The following is a 15,005-nucleotide window of genomic DNA, read 5'->3' on the forward strand; positions in this document are numbered from 1 at the left end:
GAGTAAATGATTACTGTCTTTAGCTATATATTTGAGGCCTGGTTAAAGAATATGTGGATTATCCAGGACCAGTGTTTTCTTTAACCTCTTGCTTTTCTCCAACTGTAAGATGAAAATGATGTCTCTTTTCATGCATATGAGCTCAAATCTTGCAGTTCCTTTAAATGAAAGACTCCTGAGGTGTCTGAGTAGACAGAGCAGTTCCAGCTGAGGAGGATCCGATGCGTCACTTCCCATAGTTATCAGCCCTGGGCCACTTCAAGCACAGGGAAGGGAAACAGCTAGGCAGTTCCCAAGGTCATTTCTAGCCCCAGGATCCTCCGACTCCAACCTAGCTCTGTGAGCAAACCGGAGAGCTCCAAGCATGATCGTCATGACGAGCCCCAAGGAGGCAAGTAAAACATCTGAAGGACAGCAAAATATTGGTCATTTTGACTAATTCTTGGGACCATGCAAGAAGACTGAAAAGTATTTATTTCGTTATTTCCTCAGATTAATTTATTTGAAAAGTGACAGCAGAAGCCTTTTGTTCTACTAAAGGCTGCAGACTTAGAAAGAAAATATATCAATCATATATATAATTGTATAATGATCTGCATATTGGGAGAACAGTAATTTAGTGGGAGGGGGTTTCCCCTTAGAGAAATTGAGACTGCTCATTGCTTATTTAAGGTAATAATATAATTACTGATTAAGTATAACAAATTAACCATAATATAATGAGTTTCTTTTCTAGCAAATGTACCAGAACACATCCATACAAAAAGACCAACTGTGGAGAAACCAGATTATCTTGACGGTCCTGGCCTTTCTCAGTGCATGTTGAGATGCCTCTCTGAGGCCCTTCTTCAGGGTAATTGTTTTATTTTAAAACCAACCAACAAAATCCCTCTTTTTTATTGTTGAAACCCATTTGTCATCCAAAATGTAATATCTATTACGTGGCTCTGTGTTACTTAGTCCTTTTGACTAATTATAAAAATCATAGTCACAAAGAAAGATTTTTTTTTCATCGTTGAGGATATCTAAAGGGTACAATATGTTTAGTGCTTTATTAGGTGAGACTTTTGAAATGAACATCAATCATTTGGAATTTTAAAAAATATCACCCTTAAATTAGTTTTATTATGCTTTTCTGCAATGTAAAAAAATAAATAATAGGGTGTGGGGAGAAAGTCATTAAAAATACTGGATTTATACTGTGGCCCAATGAAATCAAGCAGAGGCCTTAATATGGCTTGCAGATCACAGATTCCTCCTCCCTAAGTTGTACTGTCTATAAAAAGAAAAGTGCCATTTTTTGAAATGTAGTCCATCGGTATGAAATAAGAACTCATGTTGGCAGTATTGTGGAGAATCTTGCCATGAGCAGGAAGCAATACCTGTTAAAACCACAGCAGAACTGAAACAGTGCTGGTGTACAGGACTAGCTTAGGGACAAGCGGTCCTCTACCTTAATGGCTTCTGTGACGATTAGTGAATTAAAGCACAGATCAGAACTCATATTGTTGACACTGAGTCATTCCAAAAAGACTCAGTTAAGTTTTTGACAGTATGTTTTAAAAGGCAGCAAAGCATGAGTACACAAATTTTAATCCAAATTGTTCAAGAAAGATTAAAAAGAAGTTCAGTTCTAGGTGGGAGGTCAACTTCAGTTCTGTGTTCAATCAATCAGTGTGTTGTACTACAATTTTCCAGTGATGCCAGGTTTGGAGGGCATCTCTGTACATTTGTATAGCAGATGCAGCTCTGTTTTCAAGATCATATGGTGAAGCTCCTTCACAACTATTCTCTTGCTATGCAGTACTTTGACTGACACACAGTCTTGGTGTCTCTAGAATTTTAAGTTCTCCGAAAACCACAGTTACAGGTGCTATCCAAATGAGAGCTCCCCAGGCTCTTGAAAAGGACTAGAAAGTACCACCTTGTTCTGTCAGTCATGTTAGGTGCGAACACCCAATTCAATGCCTGGAACTTCTATAAGGCAAGGCAAAAGCAATCATGTATGATCATGTATAAAATAGTTTATTAATTACCATAATAAATAAAATTAAACTTTTTTTTTTTAACAAATATCATTTGTGCTTGTTTAAAAATATTGAGAAGGGAATATCAATGGAGGGGCCCATCTGTCCCTCTTGACATCCCCAGGCTGCAGTCATACAGTGGAGTTCTGTCAGCATACTCAGCTGACCACACAAGTAGTCTCAGCTCGTTTGCACTTCTGTTGATTCATGCTCCTTTGGACAAAGTGACAGATGCAAAGGAAGAAGAAAAATCCAGTGAAGGATTTGGCAGGACTCAACGGCAAGAGTGTTAATACAAGGAGGAGCCCCAGAATGACGAACTGCTCGTGAGTAGAAATGTCCTCGCAGTATCAGTGAGATGTCAGATGTGGGCAGTCTCCAACAGATGCACAAATATGGCGTCTGAATATTGAGAATACATTCATCGTGGGGGCGGTGGGGGGGGGCGGGTTTGCATCTTTCTTTGCATAAAAGCAGTTCATATCCTGATACAAGATCCGTGAACGTCTCATTGAACAACTAATGGATCTGTTGGCTGACTCAGAAGTCACAGATAAAGAGACAGTGGCTCTAAGAAAAGTTTAATGGTGGGCGGGGAGGGCACCCACCAGTCCGGCACCTGCAGGGTATTCAAGTCCAGTTCTAAAGGTTCCAGAATAAGTCTGATATGCTCGCATGAGAATGAAGTTTCATTTGAAACTAATTTAAGCAGGAGGCAAGTTCACATTGATTCTTTTGAACTGTGAGGGGTGGAAATGAAAACATCTCAACATGAACATGATGGGTGAGAAAATGGTGCTGTCTCTGATGGCTGCGGCTAGTGCTGGGAGGACAGTGAAATCTCGTCCAGTTGGAGGGCACGAGAGCTGGTGAAGGTAATTTTTATCGAAGCGAGCAGGAAGGCAGTACAATGATGATGGAGTGACAGAAGAGAGGCTGTCTGGGGGCCTGAGTGTGCCCTCAGTGGGCCTCCTCTTTCTTTAAGCAACAACACTACATGAGGAGGGAGGAGAGGGGAAAGAGTGTTGGCAGCTCCATCACAGTTGGAGTGCCATTCAAGGGTCTTAAGGCTAAACATCTTTATTGCAAAACACTGTACAATCTATGCATCAAGCGCACATCCACTTGTATGTCCACCAGGGTTCCTAAAAGTTCCCAGAGGGTGCATGTGCTAACTGGTGGTCAAGGCAGCAAGGGGAGACGAGGCTCTTCCTACACCTACCTGGTATTTCTAAGGCATTCATTCACTCCCCACAGGCTTGGGCACAAAGCTTAACAGCTGGCTTAATGCTTCCCCCTTCCACCTGAGGATTCAGGAGAGGAAGGTCGCTGGATGGGGTGGTGTGATGGGGTGCATTTTTACTCTGAGCTGTGCTAACTCCACTTCTGAAAGAGGATTCCAGGAAAGGGCCTGCTGGTTGGCCAGCAGCAGCGCAGAGGATGATCTAGAAAGCTGAGGGTAAAACAAGCCCAGGAATTGGATTACAAGAAACGGGAACAGCTTTGAAACGCAAGGGCCCATGTTGCTGTAGCATCAGAGTTTTTAGAAGCCATTGGTTGCCTACCACTAGCTACAAATCCTTTGCCCACAGATTTAATCTGAGGTCCAGAATATAAAGAAAAGTCTTAGAAGGAATCAAGCCAGGGTGTGTGAGTGCAAGGGAAGGGGATGGATGAAGGAAGGTGGAGATACCAAGACTGTGCACTGGACCAAGGCTTCTCAACCAGATGGCTGCCTCCCGTTCCTTCCTATGGGAATCTCGTCATACCCAGTGGGAGAGCCTTTGTAGGTCTATGGAACGGCAGCACTCATTGCTGGAGATGGCGCCTCCACCAAGAACAAGCACTCCATCTTGTTGACCTTCTTATTTCACAGACTCACCCCTCACTCCCACACCTCCAGGCGAGGCAGGAGGCGGGTGTGGGGGTGGGGGGTGGGAGTGGCTGTGTTCAGCAACCAACCAAGTGGTAGGGGCAGGACCTCCTACTCTAAACAGCCTGTCAGGGTACTCTGGGAAATGGAGCCGCCCTATGAATGACATTCAAAGTAAGGAATGGATGTAAGAGATCAAGTAACCAGCAATTACTCTGCAATGGTATAACGACATGTCCCCTTCCCTCGAAAAGAAAAAAATAGCTCAGGTAAATCTACATCTCTCAGCGTAACTTTTCTAAAGTCTAAAGGTTGGGTCCAATACCCAAATACCTTTTGTTTCCCTAATCTCTCTTCAGCCACCAAATAACGGTTTATAAGCGGAAGGCTGAGTCAATGGTATCTGAAGCTCGTGGTTCTTGCTTGGGAAGCCAGAGCAGCATCTGGGCAAGTGTGTAGGTAGTTAGTACAAAGCAGCCCACGGCCAAGTGCAAGTCATAAAAATGCAAGGAAAGAAGGTTTGGCTCATTTAAAAATGTTTTTGTTTTTTTTCCAGAGAAAACCATTATAGCAAAAATCCCTAAAATCCTTAAATCCTTAAGGGGAGAAGAATAAAAGCATATACAGCCATACCTGTGGTGCACTGTCACCCCCAGGAGCATGGGTTGCAGGCCCTGTGACCCCAAGATGAGCGGATCCGGGCTTCTCATCACTAGCCCAGTTTGAATCCTAGGAGTTGATCAAGCAGTACATTCACGAAGCATTATTTTCCCCCCAAAACAAGTCTGGACTTCAAAGCCTCACACATTAGCATCTTTGCCCCTCAGAACCAGCTGGGGAGTCATTTCTTAATAGACACCTGTACCCCTCAGGCAGAGCTGGAGGGAAGGGCCTGCAGGATGCTGGGCAGGTGCTTCTGAAGTTGGATGTTGCAGTTATCAGGGCCCTCGCCCTGCCTTACAAGTAGTGAGTCCTAAACTCTGGAAGCAGGTTGACGAGCATGTTTAGGGAATGGCAAACTGGAACGATTCAGGGGCAGCTGGCAGATGGGATTCCAGATATTTTACAGCCTCAGCCCCAAAGACTAGTTGGCAGCTTCTCAAGTTAAAGAGGCTGAAAGCCCCACGGCTTACCCAGAGTCATTAACAGTCATGACTCTCAGCCCTGGGAAATTTCACTTCTTCTTTGTATGCTGCCATCTGAGGCTGAATCCAATAATGTCTCAGCCTCGGGAAGCATCGGGGAACCCCTGTAAGCCTCACGGAAGAAGCTGCATGAGTGTGTGGGGCCTCTGGGGAAGGACCCTAACGTTGACCTTTCAGACTCTGCTCCCCAAGGCTGTCTGTGCCAACCCTGGCAGCCAGGAGAGGACAGCCCCACTCTGCACAGGCAACTGAGGTCCAAGTCCTGGGTCATGCCATGGCCACTGAGCAGGACTAAAGAGAGTGGGTAGGCTCAGACAGGAGGCTTTCAGAAGCACTAGATGTCTTTAGTAGAGCAGGCCCTGACCTGTCAGGTTCCCTTCTGAGTACTGAGGGACCTCAACATTGGGATCCAGAATCTCTGCTGCAAAGCAATGCCAGGCAGAGGTGCTAAGGACGGGATTGCCACAGCATAACATGTGCAGATCAGTGCCCTAGATGATTCCATGCTGTCACTAATCAGATCACCTGCACTCCTAATTTCACTCTCTCAAAGCTGAGTTTTTAGAGCTGAACTTCCGATCTTACTTATCAATTTTTAGGGTCCTGACCCCTCTCTCCACTTTGTCTGGGAGAGATCTTTCCTTTCTCAGACACCATTGAAAGGAGCCCAAGCACACGAATAACGTGAACCCAGGGGACTATGAGGCAGTGGAGAGTCCCAAGCATCATGGCATAGGGACTTGGATGGCCCATAGGTGGCTCCATGATCATCACTCTAAGCTCAGACCTTCCTCGTGGACCACTGCTCCACCGCCACCTCTCTCCATCACTTTACAGCGACTTTACGTCTGGAAACTCCTGCCTCTTTCTCTTTTTCCAGATCCTGAAGCCACTACAATCACAGCCCTGCAATCTCATGGTTTCCTCTTGAAGTCCTACTGACTTTAGTATGAGATAAAGAGATTAGCTTAAAAGTAAGGCCAAGCATGGCTCCCGAGTGTCCTAGAATGAACCCACGCAGTGGACAAAATACAAACTTCTCTAGGGAAATCCCAGCAAGAGTCATAATAGAAACATAGCACTCGCTACAATCATTTTTCTGAGGTCATGTGTGTGTGTCTGCTTTGCTAATAAAGCAAATCTGGGCTCATCACCCTTCCTGCCGATGCCCCATGCCCTGAGGGATGCCACAGGAACACTTGGGAAGAGGTCAAGAAGGAAAAGAAGCAAAGGGCCTGTGTGATGAGGCCAGTGGCATGGAGCCGGGCCAGAGATTCATCCGGGGCCTCCAGGGCCCTCCCCTTCCACTATCCCATAGGAGCAGGGTGCAGACCATAGCCCAGAGAATCCCTGGATCACCACCGCCCCTCTCCAGCTCTTACACTTGGCTCATTTCTTTTGGGAAAGGAGACCTGAAGATTCCCAGCTTAAGTGTCTACAGGAGGCACCCAAAGCACCTCAGCTGCTTTTCGGCCTTAACCATTAGAGACAGAAAGTCGAAAGGCTCTACCCTCCCCTCCCTGTCCCTCAAGCTCCCCTTGTCCCGAGCTTGTTACAAATGACTACAGTAGGGAAATAGACGGTGACCTCAGACACAGGCTGTCCAAGGGCAGGGAATGCTGGGAACTCCCTGTGCCCACCACAGTCTCTGGGGGTCCTGGCGAAGGAGCCCAGCGTGGTAATATACACGAGGGGTTCTCGGTGCTCTCCCACCAATCCCCAATGGCTGCTGTTCTTTCCTGGTGGTTTTCATCTTTTACAAATATCATGGCAGTAAAAAATTAAAAATGAAGGAAAATACCCTTTAGACGGCACGCCTCCTCTTCCAAAATTGTGCAAAGACAGTTCAGATGCAGCTGCCATCTCGCAGGGTGGTGGCACGCTTCTCTTCCCGGATCTTCCCCCAGGTAGAGAACAGGAGAGAGCGCGCCTAAGCGACTGGTCCCACTTGGATTTTCTGTCGGGAAGAGCCTACTTTGAAAGTTGTTGGTCATGTAGGTGTGTGTGGTGGAGGTGGTGTCTATAGGGCAGGAGGGTAGGGTGTTTTGTCTTCGACGTGTTTTCTTCAGCAGACCTCTCAGCTCGCTCCAAAAATGTCTCTCTCTGATTCTGGGGACTGGGGCCTCGATATTTCAAACAGCTCCTGAGGAGACTGAGAGGATCTTCTGGAAGTTAATATCCTGAGTATCTCAGAGAGCTGGTTCTCAATGTTCGTCATTTTGGTGTTCAAGGCCTTGATGTCCTCCTTCAGCTCGTGTTTCACCTCCAGGACGGTGGCCTGCAGTGTCTGCTCAGGGATGGGGTAGAACGAATGCTTGACCTCGGCCAAGATGGGGCTCCGGTCCTGGGGGCTCCTGGCCTCGCCCACGCTGTCCAGACGCAGGTCGCTCTTGGTGATGCCGCTGTCACACGAGTCTGTCTTCTTGAGTGTGGCCTCGCCGCTCGCCTTTGTCCTCTCGGGGAGCGTCTCCATGGACTCGGCCTTGGACACCTTGCTCCAGTCCTCAGCCTTCCCGCAGGAGTCCTTGAAGCGGGCCCAGCCCTTGCGCTTGGCCCAGTCACCCCCGCCGGCCTTGGGGCCCAGGCACTTGGCCCCCGGTGGCGCCTGCAGCCTGGCGTGGTCCAGCCCCGTGGATGCGGCGGCTGCGGAGAAGGCCACGGGCGTGGCAGGGCTCTCGCGGACGGTGACGACGCTGGCCTTCACCAGGCCGTGGTGGGTGTGCTCGGTGAGGATGCTGCCCTTCTCCACATCCAGGTCGTCCGGGTCCCGGCCGCCCCTCTCCGCGGCCAGCCTGGCCTCCTTCTGCTGTCGGAACCTCTGGAAGAGCCTCCGGACAGGGTGGTCCGGCGGCAAGATCAGGGGGGCCTCATTCTTCCGCTTCATGCGCTCTTCCTCCTCCCGTTTCACATCGCTGATCTTCCGGAACACTATCTGGAGGGAGAGAGAATGACACAGCCCGTTAACCCAGCTGTGGCATCAGCGCAGCTCGGCCCCTCTGCCCATCACGGGCCTGGTGTCCAGCCCCAGCCCTGAGGGAGGGGGCTCACGGTGCAGTCACATCCCTGCAAGGCCTCCAGGTCCTTGCTCAGTGACTGCCATCACTTTCCTTTTCTGACCCTTGTTCTCAGCTCTCCAACAGCAAGGAATTGACTCCTGCTGTCAGCCTCTTCCACAGAAACAAGCCCCCAACCTCTCCATCTCTACAGGCCTGGAGGTTGGAGATGCCAAGCGGCCTCCTCCCAGGAGACTGTCCTGGCCTCTGAGCCTGGGTCCCCTTTAACCCGTTCTGGCCTGCAATTCCAGTATCACCTGGTAAGCTTTTCAAAAATCATTTCTCTGACCCCACCTCAGACCCACTGCACTAAAAATCACCAGATGGGAAGCCCTTGAATCTGTAACTTAAAAGGCTCCCCCGGTGATTCTGATGCACTGAAGTTCTACACCACAGTCCAGGGCAAGAAAGTTCAGCTGAGTTCCCAGGCAGGGTGACGGCTAAGACTGCCCTTGTCCTCTGCAGATGTGGATCCTAAGTGAATGCAGTTGGCTGTGAAAAGTACACGCTGGTCTCACATAGAAGTCCTCCCTGTCCTCAGGGAGCTTACAGGAGAAGAAAGGCCCGTGACCTTAATGTTACTTCGTATATTTCTTACGACGACACTATAAGGTCACAGGGACACATTGTTATCCCCGTTTTAGAGAAGACGAGATCAAGGCTCAGAGTAGCTAAATGTCACGTAACAGATAGGTCTCCTCTAAGACACTTGTACTCAAGCAGTTGAGCCCCAGACCCATTCAGTGTCCAACAGCTTCTTCCTGACGATGACAATGCTTCATGCAGTGCATGGACAGCCAGCCAAAAATACTGTCTCAAGACTCTGGATCGGAGCGCAGCATAAGCCACATATCACAGGATTTCCCTTGGGCCGACATCCGATTATGGGAAAGCCCTGTACTTTCTGACTTATGTTGCATGTAGCAGGTACTCTCAGGGGCATGTCTGACTCATCCCGTACCTGAACTTGTAAGAAAGAAGCAACCTGCGATAGGTCATTTTTTAAACTGTAAATGCTGGTTTGGGGACCAGAGGGATTGAGATCCTTGAGAAGTAGGGGAGAGGTCTGTGGGAGGGAGAGGGGCAGCTTTTCCATCATCACAATCTGGACAGCCCTGTGCGGGCAGCCTCTGACCAGCCCAGAACCTGCCCCAAAGACTTGCTGCAGGACCCCCAGCTCTTGGGGAGGCACATGTGTTGGCATGCCCAGAGCCTGGGCTTTGGGGTCAGACAGAATTAAGTCCCAGCTCTGCCAATTAGCTGTGTGATCTCAACAGGTATCTTAACTTCTGAGTCTCTGTTTCCTCCTTCAAAAGTGGGAAAAATCCCTCCTTTTCCGACTTGATGTAAAGCCAACAGAAGAGTACTTATGTGAAAGCACTGGCTAACTGTGAATGCTCAAAATGAATCCTCCTGTCCCCACCATTTCAAGGCCTCTGCTTTTTGTTTTTTAACTTGTAGACACATATAATATGTGACTAATTCTACCTCCTCCAGGAAGGCCCCGCCCCACCCCACCCAGGGCTCTCGGATGGCACCACTCATTAGGTTCTCAGATATGACCGACAACATGGTCATTTTATATAAAGTGCCAATACATACAGAGGAACCCAACAAACACTGAATTGCGTGCTTGATGCCAGTTATCAGTCAGCAAATCGTCGGCAGACTGGAAGCTCACCTGTCATGTGACTTCTCCGTCAAAGCTTCTGTCACTGGATGACTTGACACTAACAGGTGGGTAGGACGGAGCAGCCGCCCCTCTTGCCACCTGGCTAAATCTTCAAGCCACATTACTTGGGTCCCAGTGAGTGGCTTTCTGACCTCCACTGGACAGCATTTCTCCCAGCCCTGCCCTTATCCATCCTCTGCCCTGCCCAGGGTTATGCAATTTTATAACCCTGTCTCCCCAGGCCCTTGTCAGCCATACCCCATCTGCTCCTGTAGTCTGGATCCTGCAGATCCAAGCCATGGCACTCAGGAGAACCCCATCCACTCTGAAGAAGAACCTAACTGAAGGCATCACAGGGATGGAGGGATGACGATTAGTGGAGTGATCAGGACCTTTTCTGTCCGTCCTCCCAGTGCTCTGAGTTGGCAGTCTTCCACCTCCGTCCTCTGTTCTGGCAATGGACCCTGATCTCCAAGAGGAGTCCAAATCCTCCTCACACCAAGGCCCAACTCAAACAGCACCTCCTCCAGAAAGCCTTCTTTGATTCCATGGAGCTCTAAGTCATCCTCCCACCTCCCAACCCTAACGGCCCTTGCTGTGCTCACACCACTCTTCTGCCCTAATTACTATCTTGCGTCCACTTGTAGTAGTGATGCCGTCTGTTGCCTCCCCTACTCACATCCCTTCTTAGAGAAGGGAGGAGGGGCAAAGGGGATAAGAAAGGAAGGTGGGACAGAGAGGAGAAATGAGAAAAAGAGGGAGGAAGGGAGAACATACAACAATGTGAATATACCCCAAAGAGATGATGGCGTTTAGAGCCGATTGCTCTGGTCCTGCCTTTATTCTGAAGGACATCTGATTCTTATCAATATCCCCCTTTTCACTTGAGCTCATTTGGGTGGGGTTCTATTCCTTGCAAGCAACAATTCCCAAACAAGATACCAGTTACTTACGTCCATACCTTATCCCCTCTGAAGGCTCCCTGCAGGTCTAGCACTGTACTTTGCATGTCACGTTGTGTCTTTTACTTTTTAAAAATTTATTACCTACCCTAAGAGAGCAGGGATTGTCCATTTTGTTCACTATTTCCAGCACTTAGAAAGTACCTGACACCTATCCTTGATAAATATTTGTAGAATGGATGAATAAATGAATGGATGAAAAACAGATAAATATGAGCTAACGAATCAATGTTAGAATGTCTTAACCTGGAAAGATGAAATCACAGAGGTCATAATGTTATAAAAGGAAGGGATTGGCTCAGAACACACAGGGTCCTCTTAACAGCTCTCTCAACATCAAAAGGTCAGGCGGCCCTTGAGACTGGAAATGAGATGTTTTAAGACTAAAGAAAAAGAAGTACTTCTTCAGATATTGAGGAGTCAACCCAAAACTTATACCAAGAGGTTGTACGGTGAAGTATGAAGTATACCAGTAGGCTTACAAATGCTTAATATGCATCCATGGTGGATATTTGTGATGGGAAATGGTAGCTCCTCCTTGAGGGCATGGAAATACTGGGCTCTTCAACCAAATGCCTCATGGGGGTCAGAATCCTGGACCAGGGGCCAGGGGCCTGGCCTGGGCAGCATATTCAGATGTTGTGGCCACATTATCAGTGGGGTCAGTTCAGCACTCACGGGCTGGGGCTCTCCTGGGGAGGGGATGTGGGTGTCTGGGTCTGTGCTGACTCTTCTGAAGCTTCTTGGCTTTTCCTAAAGGGTCATCTTGTGTGCCTGGGGTAGCCCCACCTCAACATCACTGGCTCATCCAATGGGCAAGTAAACTAGGGAAGATCTTTCTGCCCTGCAGAAATGCCTGAGCCTGCCTTTGAGAATCAGCAAGTAAAATTAGCATTCCCCCAACGGGACCAGAGCTGATGTGGTCTAACAGCTTTTCTAGTCGGAGGTCTAGGCCTCTGCTTACTAGCTTCAGCTGATTTTTTGGAGAAGTTAGTCATGGAGTCTTCATCTCCAGAGGCAGATGTGACCAGGCATTTGACCAAGTATTTTAGATCTAAGGACAACTGCTCTTGAATTTTTCTTTTATGTAAACATGGATCTTTCTGTGGAAGACAATCCGATGTCAATGGGAAGAGCCTGGACTAGGAATTGGAAGACTGGAGTGCTCATTTCAGCCCTGCTGGGCCCTGAGCAAGCCACCCCTTCGCACACACCCTCACCAGTGGGACAACCTCCTCCCTCAGCTCCCAGCAGAGTTGTGCCAGGTTTTCTTTCTTTCCATTTTCCTGTTAGGTATTGGGCTTCAATGTAAGATTTCATCCCAGGAAAGGATTCCGTGGCCTGAAATATCATTATGAAAACCACTGGATGAGATCATCTCTAAAGTCCCTTTGAGAATGAACAATTAATGATTTTAATAATACAGTACTTTGTGTTGTGTTTTATAGCTTATTCCACATACTCAAGTGCATCACCTCATTTAAGCTAAAGTTCCTGGGAGGTGTGCAAGGACTTCCTCCACAATCTGACAGTTGAGGAGACTGGGGTTTAGTTGGTAGAGTGGCCTGCTCAAGGTCACACAGCTAAGCAGAAAGAGAACTTCAGGGTATTGGCCAGTGCTCTTGCCTTGATGTCACCTTTCTTCACATCAGCAGTCCGTAGACAGGGGCCACATCAACAGAGAGGTGCCAGGGTCTGTCTGGAGAGGTTATTACCAGGGACCCCCACTAATCACCCACTGGGGAGGCCCAGCCCTAGAGACAGGCTAACACTGGTGCAGGCACCAGTGATGGGATAGGTCTGGATCTTCCCTAGCCAGACAGAGTCCTTCCAGCCCACAGGGGTGCCTGATGTGTTGGGCATGGGAGGCCCATGCTGAATGCTGAACAGCTCATGACTGACTGTATATGGGGAGACAGAGAATGCCCCAGGGCAGAGGTGGCTGCTGTGCCTCACTCATCTATCTCCACATTCCTCTGAAGGCTCAGCAAGCAGTGGCCTAGAGCCTGGGAGGCCGTTAACAAACAGTTGTTGAGCTGAACTGAATTGACACCCGGCTCTTCAAACTGCAGGGCTTCCTGAGCAGTTATTTTCAAGTTTGTTTGAAAAAGTAATCCCACGGAAGCTGAGGTGAGTCAGGACCATCGATTCCCTCTTCTGGGTTGCATTTAAGGAGGGCCCAGTCCCTCTTAAGCCCCCTTAAGACCAGACCAAGGGGAGGAGTCCCCTCAGGGTCACTGAGCAACAGGGTCCCTGCAGCATATGTAGGGGAAAGACAGCCCTGGGAGGGAAATTGACCACCTAGAGTTCTGACAGCACAGAGAACGGGAGTCCAGTTGCTTAAAAGAGCTTAGACTGGGGAGTAAAAAGATTTACATAATGTCAATTCTCAGTGGTTTGCATAAATAGAGACTGACGTATGAATCACAGAAAACCATAGATAAACCAAAGGGATTTATTTTGGTTTTAATTGAATTCAGACACATGGCCCAAATCTGAAACACACAGAGAACAGTAGAAAGAACACAGGCTTAGAGTGGTCCCAACTCTGCTGCTGACTGGCTGCTATATGACCTTGGGCAAGTCACGTCCTTGCTTGGCTGGACCAGAACAACAGTTCTCAAATCTAGCTGCACTTCACCTCCTTCACCTGGAGGAGGTGTTGTTATCTACTGAGGGAGAATTTCCCGTGGCAGGGTCGGAAACGGGCATTTGCAACAAGCTCCCAGGTGATTCTGACCCAGGCAGCTCAGGCCAGATCTGCTGATCAGGGACTCAGAACCCCAGGGCTGATGACTGGTGAGATCACTGCCACTCTGGTGCTAAATGTGCCCGGAGTGGGGAGGGGGAGGGCGGAGTCAGTGGAGTCACGTGGAACGTGAGCACAAGCTTTGGATCCCAGACAGACTTGGGATCATGGTCCCCAAGCCTCAGTTTCTTCCTCTGTAAAAGCAGATAAAGCTACTGATTTCATAAGGCTATCATGAGGATAAGGTTGGATAATATAAGTAAACTCTTAAGAAGAGTACCTGACATTTAATAGTTGCTGAGTAAATGTATTATATACCATTCTTTGTGGGGACGACCCTTGAGATGATTCTAGAAGGATGAGCTAGAATTGTGAATAAAAGGTGAAAGATTTGGGCAAAGGTGCTCACACAGGGAAAAGCACATGTAATGACACAAAGGCAGAAAGGCCACCCAACAGAGAAAAATGTCTTTGTGGTAGTAGTCCCAGTGGGAGGGGCTGACTTTGTTAAATTTTTGACTTTGTTAAATGTGTGCTATCTCATGACATCCTCATAGCAGCCCCAGCAGGTGGGGAAAGTCATTACCCTCATTTTTTAAATGAAGAAACCAAGCTTAGAAAGGGTAGGTGACCACCTAAGGATACTCAGATAGTGGAGCTAAGATTCAAACCTCAGCCATCTGAGCCCCCATCCATGCCCATGTTCTAAGCCACTGTGCTAGGAAAATGCCTTGGTTTTAGGGAAAAGGGTGATCTTCTCTCGTATACGTTGATAACCTCCATCCCTGCCCCACCACCTCTCTCCACTTGTTTCTCTTACTCCCAGTCCATCAGCAAGTTCTCTAAAGAATCCAGGGACAGAACTGTGAAGCAGAGAGATCGGGCCAAGGTGAGGGGAGAGGCCCTGAAGCCGAGGCTCTCAGAGCTTTTAAGGAGAGGACTCACTAGGTACATTAGGACCTATTAGTGTGGTCCTTTCATTTATCAGGATGGGGGTGTGACTTAGCGTGAGATTCAGGCTTTGATTGGTCAAGGCAAGAAAGAGGAGCTGTAAGACACATGAGCTGAGTGTTTTGGTTACTGGGAAGATCTTGCCTCCTTGCACAGTGGTGAGGTCACCAGTTACCCTCAGGGCACGGCACCGGGAAGGAGGAACAGGAATGCAGAGGTCCCAGTGGACTTTATCCAGGAAGAATCTAGAGGTTAGATGTCCTCTGCTCTCAAGTAGCCTGGTCCAGTGGCTCTCGGAGTGCGGCTCACAGGCCAGTCCCTCCCACCACCGTGAAACATCTGCACTTTCTTCTGGCATTAATCAAGAATGACCTTGTCCCTTAGGGACCAGGACCATGATCCCTTAGTGACATCCCATGAGGACTGGCATCATCTCATTCACTCTTGTAAGGGCCCCCACTGAGAACGAGAGGATCAGCAAGGTCTTCTGTTGACAGACTGGCCTGTGTCTGTAAGACTCCTACAGATGCACCTGTTCCTGTCTTCAGGAAGATTCAAACCCAAGAGGAATGA

At 48.4% G+C, this 15,005-nt stretch overlaps 2 protein-coding genes across 6 annotated transcripts in view; one reads left to right on the forward strand and one right to left on the reverse strand.

The window, feature by feature from the left end:
• The window catches only part of HHAT (hedgehog acyltransferase), a 516,536-nt gene that overhangs the window by 361,548 nt on the left and 139,983 nt on the right, over nucleotides 1–15,005 (forward strand). Inside the window, exon 12 of one of the 2 annotated variants that reach the window (XM_082464276.1) lies at nucleotides 737–2,065. The exons of the other annotated variant lie outside the window; for it this stretch is intronic. Within the exon in view, the coding sequence (XP_082320402.1) occupies nucleotides 737–906 (170 nt within the window). The 3' untranslated portion in view covers nucleotides 907–2,065. Of the gene's footprint in view, nucleotides 1–736; nucleotides 2,066–15,005 lie in introns of those variants that run through there. 2 annotated transcript variants of the gene reach the window in all.
• The window catches only part of KCNH1 (potassium voltage-gated channel subfamily H member 1), a 417,868-nt gene continuing 404,869 nt past the window's right edge, over nucleotides 2,007–15,005 (reverse strand). For all 4 annotated transcript variants that reach the window (XM_082464235.1, XM_082464234.1, XM_082464237.1 and 1 more), the window contains one exon: nucleotides 2,007–7,977. In XM_082464235.1, coding sequence (XP_082320361.1) covers nucleotides 7,123–7,977 — 855 coding nt within the window. In that variant the 3' untranslated portion in view covers nucleotides 2,007–7,122. The remainder of the gene's footprint in view (nucleotides 7,978–15,005) is intronic.

This window comes from Balaenoptera physalus (genome assembly GCF_965194825.1).
Source record: "Balaenoptera physalus genome assembly, chromosome: 1".
Taxonomy (NCBI): domain Eukaryota; kingdom Metazoa; phylum Chordata; class Mammalia; order Artiodactyla; family Balaenopteridae; genus Balaenoptera; species Balaenoptera physalus.